The 12710-nt window shown below is 37.8% G+C and overlaps 1 protein-coding gene across 1 annotated transcript; it reads left to right on the top strand.

The window, feature by feature from the left end:
- The first annotated feature begins 209 nt into the window (after window positions 1-209).
- LOC145205239 (FAD-dependent oxidoreductase domain-containing protein 1-like) lies at window positions 210-12506 on the top strand. Its single transcript, XM_080077911.1, has 11 exons — window positions 210-541; window positions 1141-1289; window positions 2232-2345; window positions 2973-3088; window positions 3475-3622; window positions 4212-4367; window positions 9521-9664; window positions 10405-10560; window positions 10987-11091; window positions 11425-11531; window positions 11684-12506. The coding sequence occupies exons 1-11, from the start codon at window positions 319-321 to the stop codon at window positions 11826-11828; spliced, it is 1563 nt and encodes a 520-aa protein (XP_079934037.1). The 5' UTR covers window positions 210-318; the 3' UTR covers window positions 11829-12506.
- Window positions 12507-12710: the final 204 nt, after the last annotated feature.

Genomic DNA, 12710 nt, shown 5'->3' with positions numbered 1-12710 from the left:
TTCACAGGAAGTATAATGGATTTATTGATAATTTACGTTTGTATTTTTTTTTGTACTGCTACTTTATTTTTTTAAATCTTGGGGATGTAAAAACGCAAAATCTTTTACGGTGCTTTCCCTGTGTTAATACCACGCGTATGACTTCACGTTTAGAAGTTTCTGCTTATTTTGCCTGCGGTTGTTTTGCAAACGACTTGCAAATTTGTTTTAGAATTAGATTGTTTTTTCGTGTTGAGCCAAAGAAATATCACAGATACATTTTGACTTCATGATAGATAACGCCCAATATAGCGTTTCCGTAGTGAATATTTATATTTAATGAATTTTGCAATGAAATTGAATTCGCTTTGTGCAAGATTGAACCTGGCACGAAAACTATCGAGTGGTTGTTATCAATCTCATTCTGCATCAGCCCTTCTGCAGTCACAAGTGTTGCAAAATACCTCCAGCCGTTCAGTTAAGTACTGGTCTCCATTCAAAGATGATGAGGCATATGATATATGGAGTGAAAAACAGGATGGCCCAATTCTTCTGCCACAAGGTACTGTTTGTTATTAGTTTGTTTGTTTGTTTTATTTTTATCTTTATTAAGAGGGCAACACGTGTATGGGTTAGCTCACAGTCGAGTCTGCAAGGCAGAGTATGGCAGCTGCAAGTATAAGTAGTAGTTTTATAATAAGGTTGCACGCCAATTTTCTCATTGCATATGGAAATATAGCATAAGTTAAGAAACATAAATTCATAACTGGGATCAACCCTGAAGCAGACCAGCGATCATGGCACACTCATGTATAAATCAAAGTAAGCCAGGCTGATTTGGTAACACCTGTAATGGACTTGACTTACTGTAATTTAGCATAAAGTACTGCCTGTTCTGATCTATCGCTTGTGTCGTACTCGGTATAATTGGCCCCCTGACTTGGGAACATTTTAAAAAGTTGTTTGTTGCCTACAAGACTATCGCTAAATCTATTTCTGCAGCTCAAATAAACATTCTTTATGTTGGATTTTATTTTCTGGTAACTGCTAACTATTTAGTTTATTCATCAGTAACCTCAACTTTACTTATTTGGTGTATGTATGAATTGTAAATAGTAAAAAATTTTTTTACAGACAGTGATTTAAAAAATATATTTGCAGGCAATCAATGTGAATACTTCATTATTGGTGGTGGTATAATGGGACAAGCAATGGCCTACAATTTGTGGAGAAGGATTGAAAGGGTTTCAGTTCTCAAAGCGAAAAAGGAATACGGAGCAAAAATAGTCATTTGTGAAAAGGACCCCACAGTGAGTAGTTTATTGTTTCATGTTAAGTAATTAAATACACATTGAAATGAATATATTCATACTGGGATCAGCCCTGAAGCAACAATGCAGACCAGTGGTCATGGCATACTTATCGATAAATCATAGTTCGCCAGGCCTATTAAAGGCGTTATACCGAATCTCCCCGGTGCCTTCGAAAACAGCAGGCCTGCTTGGTGCGCTTAGTCCGCTAGATACTGTTAGGGTTAGGGTTTAGGGTTTTAAGTTTGGGGTATGTGTTAGGACTATCGTAACACTTTTCCAGCATTATTTGCGTGTTTTTAACGTTCACTGGAGTATTTACGATTTGTCGCAAAAAAGCAGGACAGCTGCAGTATTTTCGAGTTACGTCGTAACTGTTATGAGTTTAATCGCACCAAAGAGAGTTACCTGCACTATTTTTAAGTTACGTTGCACGAAAAAAGGTTACCAAGCGGAGTACCAAGCGCACCTAGGGTACCTGTAGTATTCGAAGGCACCCAATCTCCCAAGCATTTTCATATGGCAAGGCACTAGATTTTTCTAGTCTGTGTCTGGCCATATGTGAATGCTCGGGAGACCAACTAATTCTGTATGACGCCTTTAATAGGCCTGGCGTATCATGATTCACATTAAAATGGTTTCCAAATAATTACTGCACTTTCTTCAACAATCTTCTTATTGAGCATTAAAACGTCAGAATAACAAATGTCTAAAACAGGATCAGGTAAAAAAAGTTGACTCTACTATTCAACAATTATTTGACCAGGTTTTTCACATTTTCCGACTCAACTTATTTTAAGTAATCTGGATCCAAATTAAGCTAAAAAACAAAACCTTTTTGTCGCCTTTGCACAAAAAGTTAGTGTCGCCAAATAAATCTTGACTCTGACTCTACAAGCCTGGTCCAAAAATATAACTCCTTAACTCAAGCTTATTGTTTAGATGTGTACATCATCAACAGCTTTATCAGTTGGTGGCATTCGTTCTCAATTTTCACATCCATCAAACATTCAGTTGTCAATGGAGTCTGCACACTTTATAGATGATATAAAAGTTGTAAGTTATGTTGCTGAAATATGTTCCCAAAATTAAATACAAATTGACAACCATTAATCTCCTACTGGTTACTGCAAACTGATTTGGCCTGGGAAACTTTAAAGTGAAATAAATCGAATCCTTAGATGTGGTCATTTGCAACTTCCAATATTTTACGCACATATTTACTGTAAAAAATAACAGATAATTTCTGTTTAAGTCAAAATATAAACTTTAAAGTTTTCCAATAACTGATTTTGTTCCAATGAACTTGCTTTTAAAAAATTAGTAATTAGCTAATAAAACTGATAACTTTTGTAACAGGGTCTTAGCAAATTAATATAAATACAGTAAGCGTTAATTAATCAAGACCAGTTTAGACCAAAAATTTGTCTGTATCAGGCAAAGATCCTGCTTAATTGATGCTGATTAGTTAAGCTATAACACAATACAAACTATTTGTACCCCAAGTTTTTTCCGAATTAAGCCAAGATCCGGATTAACCAAGATTTACTGTAGTCTTGTGTTTCTGGAGAATGATTTTTCAGAACAGTATTGTTATTGCTCACCACAGTTGAAATTGAAATAAAAAATAAGCTTTTGGGGGAGGTTGGTAATATAGTAATTACTCAAACCATATTTTTACAGCATTTAAGTACTGTAGACAATCCAGATCCAGACATCCAGTTTCAACGGCAAGGTTATTTGATGCTTGCCACTCCAGAGGGTTCTTCCCAACTGATGCAAAACTACCAAGTACAAGTGTAATGATATAAACCACTTTTATTTTCATTCACTAGTATTGCACAAGTGCACACTGTTCGACCTATCTGGTGTCATCAGTGCAGCTAGTGACAAAAGTTACAACGAAAACATGATGGAAAAGGACAATACAGCCTATTACTTGTTCTCAGCTGCACTGATGAGACCTTGTAGTTTAAAACAGTGTGCACTGTCTGTAGCTTATCATTTATTAGCTGGATCTAAAATGAATTGCACACTATTAGTACTCTATTAGCATACACATGTGTGGGGGGACCTATTCATTTTTTTTTTTTGCAAAACAATGATGGTATTGCATGCTAGATAAAACATATACACAGTACTCTGTGTAAGTATGTGATACCAATAGACTTAATATTGTTCATAGTGATACTGGAGCAAAGGTGATGTTAATGACACAGGAACAGCTGAAGGAGATGTTCCCATGGATAAATGTGGAGGGAATTGAACTGGCAACTTATGGTCTTGAACATGAGGGCTGGTTTGATCCAAGTTTACTCCACCAGTCATTTAAGGTATGCAAACTTAGATCCGTAAGACATTGGGTTAATATGTCTAAATGATTAGTTTCAAGAACATGTAAATATTTTATTTCAATTTTTTTCAATTAAAAATGATTATTTTTTAACCAATTAATTGATTGTCTAGTAATACTCTGTTTTCTAAATTCAGACAATTTCTGTAAATAGAGAGGACTTGCAAAAATACTAAATCTTAAATTTCTAAAATTCGAACGAAAGAAACATAACACATTAATGAGCAGAAACAAACAAAAAATATATGGTTTAAAAGTTAATAGTTTGGGGTAAATATTGAATAGGAAATACTCAAGCATCTACTTGTTTTAGTACATTATTACTTAATTTTTGCTGCCACTTATGCCACCGAATAATGGATTGCTAGTAACATAACCCACGTTGGTTGGTGAAATATGGTTGTGTATATTTAAGATGAACAAGAAAAACAGTTTTTACTTTGCAAGTTGAAATAAACAATAATGTGGCATAAACCTGGGGGAAAACACAAAAAATCTGAGTGCTTTAACTTAATCCTTTAAAACCTGGGTTAAACATAATTCTAAAACTTTTTACAAATGTGTTTCAGTGCAAAAATCCTACTCTTGGGATCCAAAGCCTTAAAGGTGAAGTGGTTGGATTTAAAAAGGAAATTTATGACAGGAACCATCCAGACAAACAACTGACGATGGTTTTACCTGACGGCAGTGTTTGCCATCCAGACGATCGCGTAGTGGGTGTCTATGTAAGCAAACTTGTTTACTTTGTACAAGTTGGACATGTTTTTTCACAGCAGTAAACAACTTATTTGATCTTGCACATATTTTGCTTGTTTATTGCAAATTCCTAACTTTTTTGCCATGCTTTAGTTGTAAAAATAGTTTAGGGTGCAGCTGCTTCAATTTCTGACAGTTTATACCCTATATTTGTTTTTACATTCGCATATTTGTAATTGTGAGAGTTGTTGTAGCCCTTTCAGTGTTTTGTATTTTGCTGCATAGATTCTGTGTGCATAATTAAAACTCTAAACCAGGGGTCGGCAACCTTTGAGGCAACATATGCCAATTTACTTGTTGTTTCCATGTGTTGATGACCTCACATAACAACGTTTTTCTAAATAACAGTGGTTAGTGCCAGCAGATATCAATAATAATGAGAAAGCAGAGTGTTTTGTGCATGTAAGGCTGAATTTTAAGAAAATAGCATGATAAAAACTATAAACAAGCAGGTTAATTTGTTACTTCAATATAAATGTTGTGGTTCCGCTTCATGTACTGTCCTTCAGGCAGTATTCGCGTACGCGCATTCCACAGTCACGTGATTCGTTAATTGTACCGCATTCATTACTATTTTGCTTGTGGTGATTACTATTCGTGTGTGCTATGTAAATTGCCAATTATCCAAGCTATAAATGCTTGTTTCATTTATTCGTTAATCATTCTATTTTACTCTTCGAGCGAACAATACAAAGAAATACAACAGAGTTAATTGGCGACGAGGACGGGATCTACCAACTGAACAAGTTGTACGCAGTTTGGTATCGAAGATAGTTCTTTCGAAGATGGAGAAAATTGCAAAGCTGATGCAAGAACAACTACAAGAGCAGCAAAGACGCCACGATGAAGAAATGAAGCTAATTCTCGCCTTAGTTGAGAAAGCCGGTTCCAGTCAAAACGCTGCACCTTCCGTTGCTACGCCAAGCTTTGCCTCATTCGACTCAACATCGGAGCTGTGGGACGACTACTGGTCGAGGTTTACAACGTTTATACAAGCACATGCTGTACCAGAAACGAGGATGGCTCAAGTTTTTCTCACCAATCAAACCCCTGTGACGTACAAGCTTCTATCCAATCTGGCTGGTCAAAGCTCTCCAGTCAAGACTGTGAACGATCTTTCAATCAAAGAAATTGAAGGTTTTATGAAGGAACAGTTCGATCCGAAAAGGTTTGTTATTCGGGAACGCTTTAAGTTTTGGAGCAACATGCAACGCAAGCCCGGGGAAACAGTGCAAGAGTTAGCTGCACGCATTCGTCACGATGCAGGCACGTGCGATTTTCCTTCAATTAAAGACCCGCTGGACGAAAAGAAAGGTTTTAGTACGTCCACACCTACAATTGACAAGTTTAGAAAGAATACAACTTGTTACCGATGTGGAAAACCTGATCACCTGGCACCCGATTGCCGCTATAAAAGAGCCACATGCAAATTCTGTAAACGTATAGGCCATTTGGAAAGTGTTTGCAGAAAGAAACAGGCGTCTGTTTCGCCTGTTCAACATGTGAATTCACTACTTTCGATGAAGCCAGAAGCAGATTTCAGTCCGAAACTCGATGTAACCGTTAGCATAAACGGCAAAACTTGTCGGTTAGAGGTTGACACAGCAACAAGCGGAAATTTCATTTCAGTCAATTTCTGGAAGAAAATTGGGAAACCGAGTTTGAAGGAAACCAATCAGCGTTTCAACTCTGCAACGGAACATCTGGTACCGATACTGGGCGCATTCGAAGCTAAAGTCAAACACAGGACAACCACATGTAGTCTTACGATGTTTGTCTCCGAAATGCCGCATTTAAATTTACTTGGTCGATGCGGAATCGAGGCGTTGCGCATATCATTGGACAAGTTACTTTATCGTACCGACGATAAGGTAAACGTATTATCTGACGCCAGCAACCAAGCAGACGAATCATTACAACGTGCTTGCAAAAAGCTTTGCGAGGAATATCCAGATCTTTTCAAGGAAGATTTGGGGTGTTTGAAGGATTTTGCACTAGAAGTAAAATTCACTAACGACGTAAAGCCCATTTTCTGCAAGCCAAGACCTGTTCCATTTGCTCTACAGGATGACGTAAATCAAGCATACGATGCTGGCATCGCAAAAGGTATTTGGACTCCGGCGAAATTTAACGAGTGGGGAACACCAGTAGTTCCTATACGAAAGTCACCACTTCCCGGACAAACCAAAGCCAAGATTCGAGTTTGCGGAGACTATTCTGTAACAGTTAACCCGCAGTTATCTACACACCGCCATCCACTTCCTCTTCCAGAAGACTTGATGCGCAAGTTGCGTGGTGGTTACGGTTTTACAAAGATTGATTTAGCTGACGCCTACAACCAAATCCGGTTGGGACCAGAGAGCCGAAAGCGACTAGCTATTAGTACACACCGTGGTGTGCTACTGCAAAATGTTTTACCATTCGGTATAACACCTGCTCCTGGTTATTTTCAATCAATCATGGAAGAGATTACAAGCGATCTACAAGGTGTTACAGTTTATCTCGATGATCTTTTAGTTAGCGGATCAACGGCTGAAGAGCATGTTTACAATCTTCGCCAACTTCTTGAACGGCTTAACGACAAAGGTCTACGCTGTCGTTTAGAAAAATGTAAATTCGCGCTACCACAAGTGGAATACTTCGGTCATATTTTGTCAAAAGATGGCATTTCCAAAGGATCGAAGGTGGATGCCGTTATAAATATGTCATCACCAAAAGATGTGTCAAGCTTACGTTCTTTCCTTGGTTCTGTTCAATTCTACAGCAAGTTTCTGCCATCACAATTTTCTAGCGTTGCAGAACCACTGTACAGACTTACCCGGTCAAACATTGCATGGGAATGGGGTCCTAACGAGCAAGCTGCATTTTGCAAAATGAAAGAATTGCTGTCAGCTGATACAGTTCTGACACATTTTGACCCTACTTTACCTATTGGCATTTCCTGCGATGCATCAAATGTTGGAATCGGAGCAGTTTTGTTTCACCGCTATCAAGATGGAAGCGAGAGACCAATTGCCAACGTATCCAAATCACTAACTAAAAGCCAGCGCAACTACAGCCAAATTCAGAAAGAGGCTCTCGCTATAATCTTTGCGCTGAAGAAATTCTATCAATATATATATGGTGGGAAATTTATTCTACTGACAGACCACAGGCCACTGCTGGCATTATTCTGTCCTAATAAAGCTACGCCTGCTCTAGCTGCAAATCGCTTAGCAAGGTGGGCACTTTTTCTTGGCCAATTTCAATACGCCATTGAATATCGAAAGACATCGCAACATCAAAATGCCGATGCACTCAGTCGGTTACCAGTTGGTGAGGATGCTGACTTCGACAGGGAGGAAAGTGCACATGACACCGACACTGTTTGTGCAATCACCAGTCTTAGTTTACAAGTGCAACCCACCGATTCGGCGTTACTACGAAAGGAAAGTGGAAAAGATCCAACCTTATCCAAAGTCATGCGTTTTACGAGAGAAGGTTGGCCATCTACTATTGCATACAACGATCCAGTTGCAAAGTTTCGCAAGGTTATGGATTCGTTGAGCACCAGTTATGGGTGTCTACTGTATGGTTCACGATTGGTTATACCAGAATCACTTTGTTCTGCTGTTCTCCAGATCCTTCATCAAGGACATTTTGGGATTCAACGAATGAAGCAACTGGCAAGAACTGCAGTCTATTGGCCAAATATCGATGACGACATTACTGTTCTTTGCCACAAGTGCCAGACTTGTGCTGAACATCAAAAAGCTCCGCCAAAGGCACCTGTACATCCGTGGATGATGCCGGAAAAGCCATGGAGTCGCTTACACATCGATCACGCAGTTAACTTTCTGGGAAGTAACTGGCTTGTGATGATAGATGCTCACTCAAAATACCCGTGTATACACCAAACGCAATCTATGTCATCGAGAACAACTATGGAGTTGTTGGAACAAGATTTTGCCCATTTCGGTTACCCTCATACTATTGTTTCCGATAATGCGCAAGCTTTTATGTCTGCCGAATTTCAAGACTTCTGTAAACAAAGGGGCATCGTTCATCTGACCGGAGCTCCATACTTTCCTGCTACAAATGGCGCTGCAGAACGATTAGTGCAAACTTTCAAAAAGGCACTTAAGAAGTCTTCTAAACCTCCTAAAGAAGCGTTGCAAGAGTTTCTACTGCAATACAGGCGTATTCCAAACGCCAGTGGATTTTCCCCAAGTGAACTACTTAACGGCAGACAAATTCGGGCGAAAATAGATACTCTGTTGCCTTCGCCAGCACACCTGATGCAACGTAAGCAAGTGCAAGCAACACGAAAACCCGTGAACATCACTTCTTTCAACATTGGAGACCCATGTTACGCTTTGTATCTTGGTCCAAGACGTACCAAGGATGCTCGCTGGGTTCCTGCCACGATTATTAAACTGTGTGGAAGTCGTACCTTTCATGTTAAAGTTCTTCCACGTGGTCCAATTTGGAGACGCCATATCGACCAACTACGCGCTCGATACGCGTCCGACGAGGATTTGGAACCGGGAGCGGGAGAAAGTATTCCGCAGGCTCCTACTGCTGGTGCATATTCAGACATGACACTGAATCGTAGCTCTCCTTCATTCGGTCCCGACAATCCACGACGAACTAAGAGGTCGCGTAAACCTCCCGAGCGATTTCACTTCTAATCTGAGGGGGATTCTGATCTTCGAAGGGGAGGTGTTGTGGTTCCGCTTCATGTACTGTCCTTCAGGCAGTATTCGCGTACGCGCATTCCACAGTCACGTGATTCGTTAATTGTACCGCATTCATTACTATTTTGCTTGTGGTGATTACTATTCGTGTGTGCTATGTAAATTGCCAATTATCCAAGCTATAAATGCTTGTTTCATTTATTCGTTAATCATTCTATTTTACTCTTCGAGCGAACAATACAAAGAAATACAACAATAAACATGCAAATCGGTTGACATGCCATGAAAAACCACCTAGCATGCCAACCTTGGCATGCATGCCGGGGGTTGCCGACCCTTGCTCTAAACAATGCAAAACACAATACTATGAATACAGCTTTCTAATTTGTGTCATATACAGAGCACATTTCTATGTAAATGCTATATCCTTTTAATACTCTTTATAGGTAAAACATCCTGACCATGACAAACCAGTGCATGTAAAGGCTGCACATTTTATCAACTGCGCTGGACCTCTATCCGGAAAAGTGGCTGAATTATGTGGAATAGGAACAGACAATCCAGATGTACATCCCTTGCTCAAAGTCAAGGTTTGTAAATAATGTGTGTCGCAGAAATGACAAGTAAAGTGAAGATATTTAGTAATAATTAACTTTAACCAAAATCTGTGTTTTTCACAATTCATTTTGTAGCAATTTTTGACATTATTTGCGAATTGGTCAAGTTTATCTTTTGAAGTAACCGTACTTTGCATTATACATTATGTTGTTTTTCGTGCTGCCTAATGTCATATCATTGCACAGCTATGTCTGGACTGGTGGTTGTTTTAGGTTAAATATAGTGCGCTGACTCAATAAATGCTAAACACAACATCACTATACTCACAAGGTTGTTGGTTCTAATCCCGTCTTAGTTTTTTATATTTTCATGACAAAAAACTTTAATGTCGTTTTTTTTTTCAAAAACGTAATAATAGGTTGAACTATTTAAATTACTGACTCATTAATGGAAAAAAACATTCGTCCCAATAGGTTTTGATTGAAGGGTAAAGTGGAATAAACATAAGAGTTTGATTCCCTTGTATGTAGCTGGCATGTGAAGCATATGAGGCAGTAAAAGTGCTTGTGATTTGAATTCAAGCGGGTTTACCACTGAGCCTGTGTAGCTCTGTTTGTAGAGTGCAAGTCTTAGAAAGTCCCCAGTCGTGGGTTTAAATCCCACCATGTTCTACATTTTTAGGGCGGATCCCAGTACCGAATGTACGTTCATTTTAGCTAACAAGAAAACTTTGTGCCATGTTGCTTAAAATTACATTTATTGACTTGTGCAGTTGCCAGTTGAAAGAAGGAAACGATATGTTTATGTCGTACATTGTCCTGATGCTCCCATGTTTGATTTTCCATTTTTTGTCGATCCATCTGGATTTTGGATAAGAAGAGAGGGCTTTGGTGGAAAATATGTGTGTGGGGCATCACCTACTACTGAGGTTTGTTTGTTAAAATCCTATTTGTAAAAAAAATTATGCCTGAATATACTATTATTGGATAGTATAGCTTTTCTTGGACATTCACTTGCTTTTATAAATGTAAACCAACGCTTCTTCTGGGGTTTATGCCCAGTTGTGGCATCAAACAGGTTTGGAAAGGCATGGCTTTTCAGCCTGTTACTACCAACAAACTGGAGTTCTGTTGGTGGCTGCATAAGCTTATACAGCCAATCTCTTGTCACCAGCTGCACTGATGAGACCTTATAGAAATATTGTGAAAAAAATTTAAAAAAATATTGTGCTCGGTCTGCAGCTTAAATTACACTTTATGTAAACGTTTATTTGTCTTTGTGTTCTTCTTGGTCACCGAAAATCAATTACTCAGTCATATATTTCTAAATTGAACTAAACCGATTTTACTGTTAGGCTGATGAGCCTGACACGGCTGATTTGGAGGTCGATTACCAATATTTCGATGAATACATTTGGCCAAGACTTGCTAAAAGAATTCCAGCATTTGAAAATCTAAAGGTTTGAAAGGAATTTTGAAGTATCTACTCACTTTTCAACACACTCCTGCATATTAGTATTTTTTATCGATTGGGCTTCACTTTGTTAAAAAGTATAAAGCTTTTAAGGTTTCCAATGTTTCTAAACAAATTTTTGATTAAATACTAAAAAAACAGATAATTTGTATGCAGCAAATAAATAATACTGAAAGCATATTGGTAATAATTCTTATGACTAGTTCGTTTTGTTTAGGTCAATAGAATAACTTTTTTCTCAAGCTACTTTATAAACTATGTATCTAGTGTATATTTTTCATTTCCAAAAATATAAATATGTTTTTAATTTTGCCCTCAGGTCACATCTGCTTGGGCAGGTTATTATGATTTCAACACATTTGATGAGAATGGAATTATTGGTTCACATCCAATTTACAACAACATGTGGTTTCTCACTGGCTTCAGGTTCATTGTACAATACTGCTATTGTATTTAAGAAAACATAATTTTTTATTTATTTTTTATATTTATTTTTTTGGTGTGTGGTACCACAGATGTGCTGAATCCAAGTTTGCATTAAACCTCCCAAAAATTAGATCTACATTTTATCTTTGTAGTGGACATGGCATCCAGCAAGCCTATGGGGCCTCGTACATGCTTTCAGAGCAGATGATCAACTATAAGAATATGCCTGCCCTGGAACCAATGGGTTTTATGAGATTGGTTAATAATCATCCTATGGTGGAAATCAACTGCATTTGATAAGAAAACGTTTGATTGGTGTTGATTTTAATTCCCACACAAGATCACAATGGCTGCGTTGTATTGGACAAGCTTAAAATAGTCTTGCTTCATATACTGGTGAATAGTTGGCAAAACTTTATTTTTTTCCTAAATGGTTGTACTAGATTTTGTCTCAACATTTTTCTTTGCAAAAATTAAGTAAAAATATCTGAGTGATACACACTAGGTCTGACTGAGCATGGTAAAGAATTTTAAGAAACCATTCTATTGCTTGTAGTTTGTTACAAAACCTTATGGTTTTAAAGAACAATTGTGTTTTTGTTGATTGCTCAAAAGACTATTCTTTTTTAATGGTATTAAGTTTTGTGTTTTTCTTTTTACCACCTCAAACATCACACAACTGCAAAGTGTAGGTTACAACATTCATGTAAAAAAATTGTTTTATACAGTTCTATTCATATTCACACTTGCTTTCTAGTTAAGGAGTGTTGTTTTTATTTTTCACTGGACACAGCTTAGTGTGGCTTCACGAATTGATTTTGAAATGTTGAACTTTCTCAAAAAATGTAAATAGATAATTGTTCATGGTTAAGGGTGCCCATGGTGGTGAACTATGTATGCTGTATCAATTCAATTATAGTGCATTGGTTTTAGTTTGTTTACATGTGTTTGTGCCATAAACTATGCAAGAAAGTTTTTCTTCTGGTATTACATGTCAAGCTATAAATACTACAGAATCTGATTGTCAATTTATAAGCTTGTCTCTAGATCTTTGCAACATAAGTTCATTTCTTGGTCAATCGTTGATATAAGACTATTGAGTAACATTTTAAAGCTTCAATCGTCCCAAGCTTTCTCCCTGGCCTGTAACTAGTTTTTGATATAGAAACAAACCGCTAT

The sequence above is a fragment of the Phallusia mammillata genome, chromosome 8, assembly GCF_965637545.1.
Source record: "Phallusia mammillata chromosome 8, kaPhaMamm4.hap1.1, whole genome shotgun sequence".
In the NCBI taxonomy this organism is placed as follows: Eukaryota; Metazoa; Chordata; class Ascidiacea; order Phlebobranchia; family Ascidiidae; genus Phallusia; species Phallusia mammillata.
The sequence above is the reverse complement of the archived record's forward strand: the minus strand, read 5'-3'. Positions and strand labels throughout refer to the sequence as shown.

Coding starts and splice junctions, on each gene's coding strand:
- LOC145205239 (XM_080077911.1), top strand. CDS start 319: ATGAATTTTGCAATGAAATTGAATTCGCTTTGTGCAAGATTGAACCTG. Junction 1,290..2,231: donor TTTGTGAAAAGGACCCCACA/GTGAGTAGTTTA, acceptor CTTATTGTTTAG/ATGTGTACATCATCAACAGC. Junction 11,532..11,683: donor TGGTTTCTCACTGGCTTCAG/GTTCATTGTACA, acceptor TTATCTTTGTAG/TGGACATGGCATCCAGCAAG.